At 48.3% G+C, this 12,967-nt stretch overlaps 1 protein-coding gene across 1 annotated transcript; it reads left to right on the top strand.

Annotated features, from left to right (window-relative positions):
• The first annotated feature begins 1,847 nt into the window (after positions 1 to 1,847).
• Positions 1,848 to 4,131, top strand: LOC124696022 (G-type lectin S-receptor-like serine/threonine-protein kinase At4g03230). Its single transcript, XM_047228812.1, has 7 exons — positions 1,848 to 1,861; positions 2,022 to 2,044; positions 2,125 to 2,306; positions 2,464 to 2,674; positions 2,778 to 3,015; positions 3,308 to 3,458; positions 3,540 to 4,131. The coding sequence occupies exons 1-7, from the start codon at positions 1,848 to 1,850 to the stop codon at positions 3,840 to 3,842; spliced, it is 1,122 nt and encodes a 373-aa protein (XP_047084768.1). The 3' UTR covers positions 3,843 to 4,131.
• Positions 4,132 to 12,967: the final 8,836 nt, after the last annotated feature.

Below are 12,967 nucleotides of genomic sequence, written 5' to 3'. Positions count from 1 at the left end.
TAAGACTCTGAACTTCACATGTGATGTCGCCCCCACTTGCATATTGCTGATGCGAGAACCAGAACACCAAGCAAATCCCTCAACATCATAGAGACTCGAACCTCCATTGCTAGTCCTTCAATCCGGCCTTCATGATATTCCCCGCCTCTGATTTCACCATGAATAAGAATGTTATCTGATGGCAACACAGAACAGAGCTTCGCGCCGCTCCCTCCAGAACCAAACGGTCGGAATAAAAACATGGGTGCATGCGACCGAATACCACCCGATCCAGCAAACTCCAGGCAAAAGATGCACTGTTACATTCGCCGGCGGAGCCTTCTGAAACTCATCACTCCAGCTAGATGAAGAAGGACCGACATCAGGAAGGTCTTCATGTTCCGAAAAGAAGAACCCTAGGACAACCACCTTTATTAGGCAGATCGGCCGCCTCCCACGCCGCCGCCCGCCGGTCGACCTCATCGGCGGAAGAGGAGGCCGCCACCGACCACAGGCATGTCAATGAGACGTCCGCCCCACCCCCAACCCCGAAGTAGGACACCAACGTGAGCCACCGGGAGGGAGACACGCAAAGGACCGATCGACCACCACCAGGCACGTCCACGCCGCCGTAGACGCCGGATCCGCAGCCATCAGGGTCACCCCCGCCGCCAGCCGCATCGTCAAAGATCACCCGGCCGCCGCAACCCTCGTCAGGGCAGCCAAGCAGTACGTGCCGCAGCACCACCGGCCGAGGCCGCCGCCCCGGATCCTGCCCAGGACCACACCCCGCCGATCCCTGACCAGCCCCGTTACCGTCCGGCGACCGCCATCATCGATCCCGCGCCTCCTCTGCGCGCGCGACGTGAGAGGGAGCCAGCCGCCGCCCAGAGCACCACGAGCTTTGCCCGCGTACGTGTGCCGGTTGCGCAGGGAGGAGGAGGGCCGGAGAGGGGTGAAGCGGCGGTGGCGGCTTAGGGTTTCCGCCCGAGCCGCCCTACGTGGGGGGCGACGTGGGGGCCCTCATACAATAGTCTTAGTGGTGGAATACCCTAGGAGTATATGCGGGATGATGGTTAAGTCCAGCTGTGTGCGGTTATTAGAGGCAGTGATGCATTTTTTTCCGAACTGTAACACGTCGCATGGGAGAGCGCCTATGCGGCGCTTCAGTGTAGAATTTCCCTTGAATGATATGCAAGTTTACCTTCTTTTGCTGATATCATCATCATTATCACGTATTACTGCTATTTGATTTGTTCAAACGATCGCACAGCTATTCCATCATTTCTTGATGCCTCGTAACCCTGGTTTGCAGTAATTTAGGAGGAAATAGGTTAAGTGGAAAAATACCTAACGTTCTTGGCCGTCTTCGAGGACTCCAAAATTTGTAAGTCACCACATAATTGATGTCATCTTGTACTTTACAGACCTAAAACTGATAAGTTGGACAGGGATCTTGGCCGGAACGAATTGAGCGGAGAAATTCCGAAGTCTTTGTCAAGTCTTACATTCTTAAAAGATATGTAAGTGAGTTCACTTATATTGATCACAAATCCTTGGTACTGTTGTTTTTGTTTGCTCATTATGTACATACGTATCACCTCACCTCTCACTGTGTTTTGCAGTGATCTTTCATACAATAGTCTTAGTGGTGGAATACCACTGCAGCTGTTTCAACTGGCCAAATACAAGTACGGTGGCATTTTGTACTATAGCATATTATAAAAAACTTTGATGTGTGCATTTACATAATTTATTAATTTAGTGTAAGCATGTGTTTCCAGCTTCGTTGGCAACCATCTGAATTGTAGCCAAAACTCAACTCCATGCGAAGGAAGCAATGCTAAGTCAGGTAATTTGCAAAGCGCATGGAAATCCACTTGTACCATCTTAATTGTAGCCAAAACTGTTGTGTGGTACGTATTTGTCAATATTATTTCTCTTGTTACCATGTAAGGGCATAAGAGCAGGCGATGGATAATTTTCATTGCCACAGCTGTTCCTCTAGTGGTAGCATTTCTCTGCTTCATGTTTTGCTTCAGGTGGATCAGAAGGCACAGAAAAGGTGAGCTATGAACACTCTGTTAGTCAAGTTTTTGGTTGATAAGTTTTGTACTAATGAGATAACATAAGCTTTAAATGCAGTTAAACTGAGTTTATGGGATATATCAAAGGTGAATGAGCGCCAGGATGAAGAGCTGGTTTGGGGAATAGAAGGGGAAAAATCAGGGTTCACCCTTTTCAGCTTATCACAAGTATTGGAGGCTACAAGTAACTTCTCAGACGAAAACAAACTTGGACAAGGTGGATTTGGTCCTGTATACAAGGTAAAAAAATCATGCATGGGTCTATAACTCTACATACAGAATGACATAAAATTCTGTGTGATATGAGTATGAGCACCGGAGACAACTTAAGTATCATACATCAATTTTGACTACGACAAGGTCATAAATTGATAATGCACCTACACCGTTTTTGCAGGGACAGTTTCCTGATGGGTTGGAGGTAGCAGTTAAGAGACTTGCTTCCCATTCTGGGCAAGGTTTCACAGAGTTCAAAAATGAAATCCAACTCATAGCCAACCTGCAGCACAGAAATCTGGTTAGGCTGTTGGGATGTTGCTCTCAGGGAGAGGACAAAATGCTAGTCTATGAATATTTGCCAAATAAAAGCTTGGATTTCTTCATCTTCGGTATTACTATTACTTCCAATTATTACCACCGACATATTTTGCATTACACCTTAAAACGAACATGCTTTCTCTACTAGTATATTTATGTCTGACTTATGTACAGATGAAGCAAGAAAAGCTTTACTAAACTGGAATAAACGGCTGACAATAATCGAAGGAATAGCACAAGGACTGCTGTATTTGCATAAACACTCTCGTTTACGTGTTATACATAGAGATGTTAAAGCCGGCAACATTCTCTTGGACTCTGGAATGAATCCTAAAATTTCAGATTTTGGGCTTGCAAAATTGTCTAGCTCTGACGATACTGAAGGGAACACAAAAAGGGTGGTTGGGACATAGTAAGCTTTTCTTACAAACAAATTCAGTTGAATCGTATTACAGATCAATCAAGTAGTCACTAGTACGAAAAATGCTATTAGTCACATGTGAAGTTTGAATATTGATCGCTACATGTTACTACAAGTTACAAGTTAGACTGGTCATGTGCTGCCTCCACCTGGTCGCATATGGCTTTATCGCGGTGCCTACTACCAGTGGGCCTACCCCTATAGCGCTTTTCCTACTAATGAATATTGCAATAGGACGTAAAAGCTTGATTTTGATGGTATGTTATATAATATATCCTTTCAGTGGTTATATGGCTCCTGAGTATGCTTCTGAAGGCCTCTTTTCAATAAAATCTGACGTGTTCAGCTTCGGCGTCCTAGTTCTCGAGATCATTGCTGGGAAGAAAAATTCTGGTTTCCATCTGCATGGGGACTTTTTTAACCTTCTTGGATATGTGAGTCTTCTTCCGTACTTACATTTGCCGCCTTGTTTTTCTTAATGATGCAAACATATTCTACAATGAAACTTCTAACAGGCATGGCAGTTATGGAAGGAAAAAAGATGGCTCCAACTCGCTGATGCATCAGTAGTCACAGATTGTTGTACATTAGCGATAATGAGATGCGTTAACATTGCTCTGCTGTGTGTTCAAGAGAACGCGGCTGATAGACCCACCACGTCAGATGTCGTTGCTATGCTAAGCAGTGAGAGTATGAGCCTGCCCGAGCCTAAGCACCCTGCGTATTTCCACGTGAGGGTGACAAAGGAAGAGGCGTCTACAGGTGCTGAGCCATGTAGCATAAACAACGTGACTATGACTACCCCTAGAGGTAGATAGTATTTTGGTTTTCTCCAGATGAGGAACCTTGGTCGAAATTTTATATGTATGTAAAAACTCTGAGATTTAGAGTTAACAAAACCTGTATCCTGAACGGCGTTCGCTTCTGCTAAAGTTGAGAGAGAGTGCTCTAAATTGCAATTAGCTCTATATGCCAAATCACTTAGTCAATGAAATCTGAGTCCATGTATTGTTATTCATCCTGTATCTGTTTCCATATCAGTTGCAGAAACATAAGCAGAAAGGTAGCAAAATGGCAATGCTACTGAATATGTGACCCTTTAGCAAAGCTCCTTGTGTATTATCATCTGCTGGTGATTGTTTCTTCCACTTCTGGTCCTGGCCTGCTGTGATCTTTCTTCAGAGTTTTGATTTTTTTTTTTTTGCGGGGATCAGAGTTTTGATTCTATTTAGTAATGTTTTGGCTGGCTTTGATTGTTGAACACACATCTTTGATGTTTCAATCTTTGTTTTCCAATGCTTCTAGAGGATCTTTTGTACCCATTGACTAGATCAACTCGGCCTATCTTTTATCATTAGAACTGTTGTGAATGAGAGCCAAGAGCCACTACATGTACATGTGTTACAATGTTCAGGAAAGTCCCTCATACACTAGGGATATACAAGAAAGGGGTCCATACATCTCTAACACCCCCCTCAAACTCATGGTGGATCAACAACACTGAGTTTGGAGAGAAAGAACCCATGTTGCGCTTTAGTCTGGGCCTTCGTGAAGAAGTCAGCGAGCTGTAACTCGGAAGGCACATACACGCACAAAGAAAGCATCAACACCTATCTGCTTGGTGAGCTCGTGCTTCACCGGGTCACGCGCAATGCTGATGGCACCAGTACTGTCCGACAATAGAGGAGTCGGTGCGTCAGCAGAAACACCAAAATCCTCCAATAACCAGCGTAACCAAGTCACCTCTGTTGTCAAGAGAGCCATCGCTCGCAACTCAGCCTCTACACTTGAACGAGAGACTGCAATCTGCTTCTTGGTCTTCCAAGCAATAAGAGAACCACCAAGAAAGACATAGTAGGCGGAATGGGACTTGCGATCCGATGGATCACTAGCCCAGGTAGCATCTGAGTAGGTCTGGAGCTGTAAGGAGCTGGAACTAGAAAAGAAGAAACGTCGGGAGATGGTGCCACGAAGATAGTGTAGGACATGAAGGAGATGACTATAGTGGACACTAGTGGGAGCACACATGAACTGACTCAGAATGTGGACCGGATAGGAGATGTTAGGACGGGTGACAGCAAGGTAAACAAGGCTCCCGACCAAGTGACGATAGCGAGTCGGGTCTGGTAGAGGATCACCATCAGTGGCATGGAGATGGACATTGAGCTCCATAGGAGTCTCGACAGAGCGCTCATCACCAAGAGCGGCACGAGTGAGAAGATCCTGAATATACTTCTCCTGGGAGATACAGAAGTCATCGGAGGTAGAAGAAACCTCAATCCCAAGAAAGTAGCGAAGAGGACCAAGATCAGTCATGAGAAACTGCTCACGAAGACGGGCCTTGACAAAGGCAATGTATTCAGGGTCGTCACCTGTGATGATCATGTCATCGACATAAAGAAGAAGGGGAGTCCGACCACGAGAAGATGTGTGGACAAAGAGCATAGGGTCATGTGCGCTAGGGATAAAACCAGCAGAGGTCACCACAGAGGTGAGACGCTCAAACCAGGCGCGAGGGGCTTGCTTAAGGCCATAGAGAGAGCACCGGAGACGGCAGAGCATGTCATCGGGAATAGAGTACCTAGGAGGTGGTTGCATGTACACCTCCTCACGTAACTCGCGTTAAGAAAAACATTCTGCACATCAAGCTGAGAGACAGACTAGTGACGAACAGAAGCAACAACAAGAAGAGTACGAACAGTGGTCATGTGAGCCACTGGAGCAAAGGTCTCATCATAGTCACGGCCATGCTCCTGCTGAAAGCCGCGAGCCACAAGTCGAGCCTTGTAGCGCTCAAGAGAACCATCGGAGCGAGTCTTGATCTTGTAGACCCACTTGCAGGTGATGGGACGGACAGAGGGAGGGGTGACAACATCCCAGGTACCACTACGCTCCAGTGCAGCAATCTTCGTGCTCTTCTTCGTCCTCCTCCTGATCGCTATTCTCCCACTCACTACGGTCTCTCTGCTGTCCTTGAGCCGACCTATTATCGGGATGTTGTTTTATGAGTCGGCTCAGGAGGAGTGGGCATCACACCAGAAGTGGAGGGCATGTTAGGAGTGAAAGAACATCTCTCCATAATTATGTTTTGTGTGTTTGATGACAACATATGTGATGATCTAATGTGGCTTAGTGTGCATATATGATCTTCATTATAGTTTGAAGTGAGAAGTATTAAAAGGGGAAAAGCCGTGGATGAAAAAGGAGAAGAAAGGAAGAAGGCTGGAATTTCCAGGGCCGGAAATTCTGAGAATTTCCGGCCCCCAAATTTTCACTAGGGACTTAAAGGTCCAGAGCCCCTGGATGACCCCCGGAAATTTTCCCGGACATTTCTGTCGAAGGGGTGGAAATTATGGGGGGGGGGGGCGGAAATTCGGCCCGGTTTTGAGAATTTCCGGCCCCAAAATTTTGCTAAGGACCTGAAGGTCCAGGCTCGCAGTATACCCCCCGGAAATTTGGCCGGACATTTGTATCGAGGGGGCAGAAATTCCGGCCCCAACTTACACCGGAAATTCCAGCCCTAAAACGCTGCAACGGCTAAATTTGATGGGGGGTATATGTCATGGGCATACCCTTCGGGTACCCTATATTAGCATACCTAGCTCGGCCCAATATTGAGAAGGCCCAAGAAGGCAACCCGAAGAAGTAATCGACTAGGACTCTTGTAAAACCCTAGGCTGGTTGCATATATAAAGCCAGCCAGGGCACCCGATAGAGAGAGGGAGAACAGATAGACAACATAGCTCCGCTACAGCGGCACCCTGTAAACATACTTATGATCATATACTGGATTGCTAGAAGCACGTAGGGATCCTCCACCGAGGGGACCCGAAGCTGGATATATCGTGTGTTCAATCTCGCTCCCGAAATCTCCATCGTCGCTTTCTCCCAAAACCCAAGTCTACAATCCGTAGGCATTGGCAAGGTGATCCCTCGTCGGTACAAATACCACCCTCCTTCCTCCAGCTCAAGTTGCTTATTGCTTCTCAAGTTCATCCACCATTAGAGCCACTTCAAGAAACACAAGAATCACAAGATCTCCTCCTCCAACCATCCAAAGCTCTTGATATTTGGAGAATCGAAGGAGAAGACCCTGATCTACATCTTCACCGAAGCGATTTGCATTTCCCCCTCATATGCTTGAGGACCCCTTTGCTAGTGTTCCACTTTGGAAATCCTAGTTGTTTGTGGTTAATTTGTTCTTGTTGTTGTTGTGTTGTTACAGATTTTTGGAGCCTCCAATTCGGTTGTGGATGTGTGCCCCAAGAACCTTGTAAAGTCCCGATTTCTGCCTCGAGGAAATCCCTTAGTGGAAGTGGGCTAGGCCTTTGTGGCGTTGCTCACAGGAGACCTGAGTGAAGCCTTTGTGGCGTTGGTCTGGCCTTCGTGGCGACCACACTCCTCCAAACGTAGACGTACTTCCCCTCAAAAGGAAGGAACTACATGAATCATCTATGTGTCTCCGCGTGCTCCAGTCTCGGTTACCTCTAGCCTTATTAGCTCCCCTATATATTGTCTAGCTATATATTGCTTAGTAGTTGATCTTGTCATATAGATAAATTCACATAGTTGCATATCTAGAGAATTTACCTTTGTGTCAAGCTTAAATTGAAAAAGAACTAAAGATTGGTTAGCACCTATTCACCCCCCCCCCCTCTAGAAGCTGAATTGATTCCAAAGGAATGTCCTCTGCATGAACATCGAGATACACAAGGAGAACTTCCAGGCTAGCATCGGCCTGCCGATATCCAGCATACTCAGGCGGTCATTCTACATAAGCTCAGTGGTGAGCAAGGCCCTCCTCCTGAGCCTCCTGTCCACCCCTCCTACAGCAGCTAGCACTCTTCTCAGGTTCACTGGTTAGAGATCGAGCAGAGTGTTCTGAGGAGTAGCATCCCACGCACTACACCGGCCACCGAGGACAGCGAGGACGAGTATGAGACAGGCTCAGGCTCGGGCTCGGAGTGATTCTCTTGGGGCGCTTAGCATCGCTCTTCTCCCTTTTTGGCGTTTCGATGTCAAAGGGGGAGAAGTTGTTCTATGTAGGATATCTCCGGGATTTGCATGGGAGGACACAAGCATATGCCTTTTACCACTATTTGAGAGCTTGTGTCCCTTTTATTTGTTGAACATTTGGCTTTCATTTGTGTACTATGTTATGTGTGCTTGGAGTACGGTTCATTGTGTGAGACATGGATTTCAGTATTTTATATATTGAGACTATGCATTATTATATGGTGTGTAATTTATGGTATTCGGTATTCTATATCACCATATGGGTATGATCTCTATCTCAAGTCTCAACTATATGTGATTATGTCTCTTGCTCTTATTATTGTGTCATGTTGCCTAGTCTATTTATCGAGGTCACTCGAACCTATGTGTGGTTTATTCGTATTCAAATGCAAACTACTTATATGCACACATCTAGGGGGAGTGCCTCTATCTTAGTCTCAACATGTTTTCTAGTACTAGTAAGTTTATTGCAAACCCTTTTGTTGTCATCAAACACCAAAAAGGGGGAGATTGAAAGAACATCTCTCCATAATTATGGTTTGTATGTTTGATGACAACATATGTGATGATCTAATGTGGCTTAGTATGTAGATATGATCTACATTATAGTTTGAAGTGAGAAGTATTAAAAAGGGAAAAGCCGTGGATGAAAAAGGAGAAGAAAAGAAGAAGGCTGGAATTTCCATGCTGGAAATTCCGGGCCGGAAACCAAATTTTCGCTAAGGACTAAAAGGTCCAGAGCCCCTGGATAACCCCCGGAAATTTGCCCAGAAATTTCTATCGAAGGGGCGGAAATTCCGAGGGGGGGGGGCGGAAATTCCGGCTCAGATTTTTTGAGAATTTCCGGCCGCCAAAATTTCGCTATGGACCTGAGGGTCCAGGATTTCAGTATACCCCCCGGAAATTTTCCCGGACTTTTGTATCGAGGGGGTAGAAATTCTGGGGGGGGGGGGGGCGGAAATTCCGGCCCCAACTTACACCGGAAATTCCGGCCCTAAAAGTCTGCAACGGCTAAATTTTGTGGGGGTATAAATACCCCCTCCTTCTTCCAGCTCAAGTTGCTCATTGCTTCCCAAGTTCATCCACCATTAGAGCCACTTCAAGAAACACAAGAATCACAAGATCTCCCCCTCAAACCATCCAAAGCTCTTGATCTTTGGCGAATAGAAGGAGAAGACTCCGATCTACATCTTCACCAAAGAGATTTGCATTTCCCCTTCATATTCTTGAGGACCCCTTTGCTAGTGTTCCTCTTTGGAAACTCTAGTTGTTTGTGGTTGATTTGTTCTTGTTGCTGTTGTGTTGTTACAGATTTTGGGAGCCTCCAATTCGGTTGTGGATGTGTGCCCCAAGAACCTTGTAAAGGCCCGATTTCCGCATCGAGGAAATCCCTTAGTGGAAGTAGGCTAGGCCTTTGTGGCGTTGCTCACAGGAGACCTGAGTGAAGCCTTTGTGGCATTGGTCTGGCCTTCGTGGCGACCACACTCCTCCAAACGTAGACGTACTTCCCCTCAAAAGGAAGGAACTACATGAATCATCTCTGTGTCTAGCTATATCCACACTCCTCCAAACGTAGATGTACTTCCACTCTCGGTTACCTCTATCCTTATTAGCTCCCCTATATATTGTCTAGATATATATTGCTTAGTAGTTGATCTTGTCATATAGGTAAATTCACATAGTTGCATATCTAGAGAATTTTCCTTTGTGTCAAGCCTAAATTGAAAAAGAACTAAAGATTGGTTAGCACCTATTCACCCCCCCCCCCCTCTAGGTGGGGCATACGATCCTTTCAAGGAGGAGGAGCATCGTCATCACGTGGACGATGGGAGTAGTGAAATGGGTAGGGAGGGATCACCGTAGGCGAGGAAGGGGACATGGGGGAAGAAGATGGGGAGGGTGGGGAAGGCGGTGAGGGACGAGAGGGGGTCTGGTGGGTGAAGAAGGAGTAGAAGGTGGTGAGGGACTCGGCGGAGCAGGGACCTGAGGCACGGGAGGAGGTGAATCAGGGAACATGAGAAAAGAGATATCATCCACCGAGAAGGAAGAGGAGGAGGGACGCAGGTAAAAAGGACGGGGCTCATCAAAAGTAACGTCTCGAGAGATGCGCATCCGACGATCAACAGGATCTCAACACTTATATCCCTTGTGCTCAGGACTGTAGCCAAGAAAGACACACTCAACAGACTAAGCAGACAGCTTGGTGCGTTCGCGTGGAGCAAGAAGAACATAGCAAACGCAACCAAAAAGACGAAGGTTCGAATAATCAGGAGTGCGGCCAGTAAGACGCTCAAGAGGAATACCATCCTGCAGGGCCGTGGAGGGCTGAAGGTTGATGAGATAGGTGGAAATAGACACAGCCTCAGCCTAGAAGTGAGGAGGAAGAGAGGCGGTGATCATCATCGCACTAGCCATCTCAAGCAGGTGGCGATGCTTGCGCTCAGCCACACCATTTTGAGCATGGGCGCCAGGGCAAGAGAATTGGGCAAGAGTGCCCTGCTCAGCAAGAAAACCACGCAAGAGATGGGAGATATACTCACCAGCGGAGTCAACCCGAAACACACGAATAGGCGTGGAAAACTGAGTATGGACCATGGCAGCAAAACGCTTATATATCGAGAGAACCTCGCTGGGAGAAATCATAAAATAGATCCAGGTATGGCGAGAGAAGTCATCGATAAAAATAACATAATAGCGTTGGCCCCACTTCGAAGCAAAGGGAGTCGGACCCCATACATCAGAATGAACGAAATCAAAAGGACGCTGAGATACAGACTCACTAGTAGGATAAGGTAGCTGATTCTGTTTACCAAGCCTACAACCCTGACAACCCTGAAGCGAGACATCTCCTGAGACAGGCCCTAGAAGACCTCGACAAAGTAAAGACGACAAGCGAGAACCACAAAGATGACCAAGACGGTGATGCCACTACTGAAAGGAGGCGAGAGTGGAAGCAGCAAGCACACGTGGTGCAATCGGTGAAGTGGTAGAAGAAGGAACATGAAGCCAGTCAAGCTCCCAAAGTCCCTGGGAGTCACGGCAACGAGGGCCAGCCCCAACCAGTGCCCGAGTGTGAGTGTCCTGAACAGAACAAGAATCAACATCAAGAACGACCCGACAACCAGAATCAGTGAGTTGAGCAGCGGAAAACAACTTCATGGTAAGACGGGGAACATGAGAAACATCAGGAACGAAAAAGGAGGAAGTAGAAAGAGTGCCACGACTAGCAACAGGAAGAGAAGTGCCATCGGGAGTAAGAACATTAACAGGAAGAGAAAGAGGTCGAAGAGAACAAAGAGAGGAAGAATCAGGAGACATGTGAAGAGAAACTCCAGACTCCAGAACCCACGAGGATGTACCTGACTGTGTAGAAGGAGCCGCCACTGAGGCAGCGGTGCCAGTCGAAGAAGAGCCAGAGGAGGCAAGAAGGCGTCAAAGTCTCGCAATGTCCTGCTCGGTGAAGTCGGTGGTGGAGGACACTGAAGAGGGAGCACGAGGACCAGTAGAGGTGGGGAGCGTGCCAGTGCGCAATTGGCGCTTCTTCTTGAAACAGTCAGTTTCTGGATGTCCGGGCTTGTGGCAATATCCACACAGCAGACCTGAACGAGGGTGTCCCAGGGCACGGGAAGAATGACCTCCACGACCAGGTGGCATGGGCAAGAGCGGCGGTGTAGGTACAGTAGGAACCCGAGCAGCAATAACAGAAGGTGTCCCAAGCAGACCGGCACCACGCAGACGGGTCTCCTCAACTCGGAGCTCAGTCAACACCTCTGAGATAGGGACACGGCCCCGAGCAAACAACTGGGCACGACGGGGCTCAAACTTTGGACGGATTCTAGACAGGAACTCATGGATCCTCTGGAATTTCACATCTGAGCGTACTGTCCGGCAACACTGGCAAGTACCACAGACATCACTGCGAAGGGAGTCAAGCTGGCGCCAGATCACCGCACTCTAGGTGTAGAACTTGTCAACGGTAGAGTCACCATGCTGAAGATCATGCTTCTGACGCAACACAGATAAATACAGAGAATCCCCAGAAGGCTGATAGCGCTGACGAAAGGTGAGACCACATCTCAGCGATAGTAACAAGGCCCATGAAGTCAGAAGCAAACTGTGGCTGAATACTTTGAGAAAGAACGGCAGCAGCCCTGGCATCCTCATCACACCACTGAGTAAAGGCGGCCATACTATCACGCTAGGAACCAAAAGCCTCGGAATAAGCAAGTACCTGCTACTCATATGCCTCATCAGCAGCATCCTCGGCAGACTTGGCTGCATCCTGAGCAGCCTCAGTAGAATCATCAACAAGGGCATGTGGCACTGGCGGGGGGGGGGGGTAGGAGGCACATGAGCAGTGGGATGCGACGGACAAGAGACCTCGCCGGTAAGAACACCCCACAGGCGAAGACCACGCATGTGAATGCGCATAAAGGCGGCGAACTCTCCATAGTTGGTACCATCAAAGATCACTGGGCACCGAGGAATACTGACATAGCCAGATGAGGAGGGCGCCATTTTTTGTCAACTCCCAGATCTAGATCTGGATCTGACACTCGAGCAGAACATGCTCACGCTCGCGATGTGCAGGCCGGCCAGTGGCAGGACCGACCGGAGGCAGGCCAGCGGGAAGCGGGCCGGCCGGGGGCGCGCGGGCCAGAGGCACGCCGGCCTGGTGCGGGGCCGGTGACAGGTCAGGCCGGGGCGGGGCTGGCAGGGGGCGAGCCGGGGCGGAGCCGGCAGGGGGCGCGCCGGCCAGGGACAGGGCCGGTCAGAGCTGGCTGGAGCAGGGCCGCAGCGGAGGTGGCCGGAGCAGGCTGGCCGTGGTAGGACGCGGAAGGAGGTGGTCATGGTAGTAGTAGGCCGGAGGAACAATCACCGGAGAGATTGACGGCAGCGACGACAGCAACACGGAGTTGCCACGTAG

This window comes from Lolium rigidum, chromosome 3, assembly GCF_022539505.1.
Source record: "Lolium rigidum isolate FL_2022 chromosome 3, APGP_CSIRO_Lrig_0.1, whole genome shotgun sequence".
In the NCBI taxonomy this organism is placed as follows: domain Eukaryota; kingdom Viridiplantae; phylum Streptophyta; class Magnoliopsida; order Poales; family Poaceae; genus Lolium; species Lolium rigidum.
This window is presented reverse-complemented; position numbering and strand designations above follow the sequence as displayed.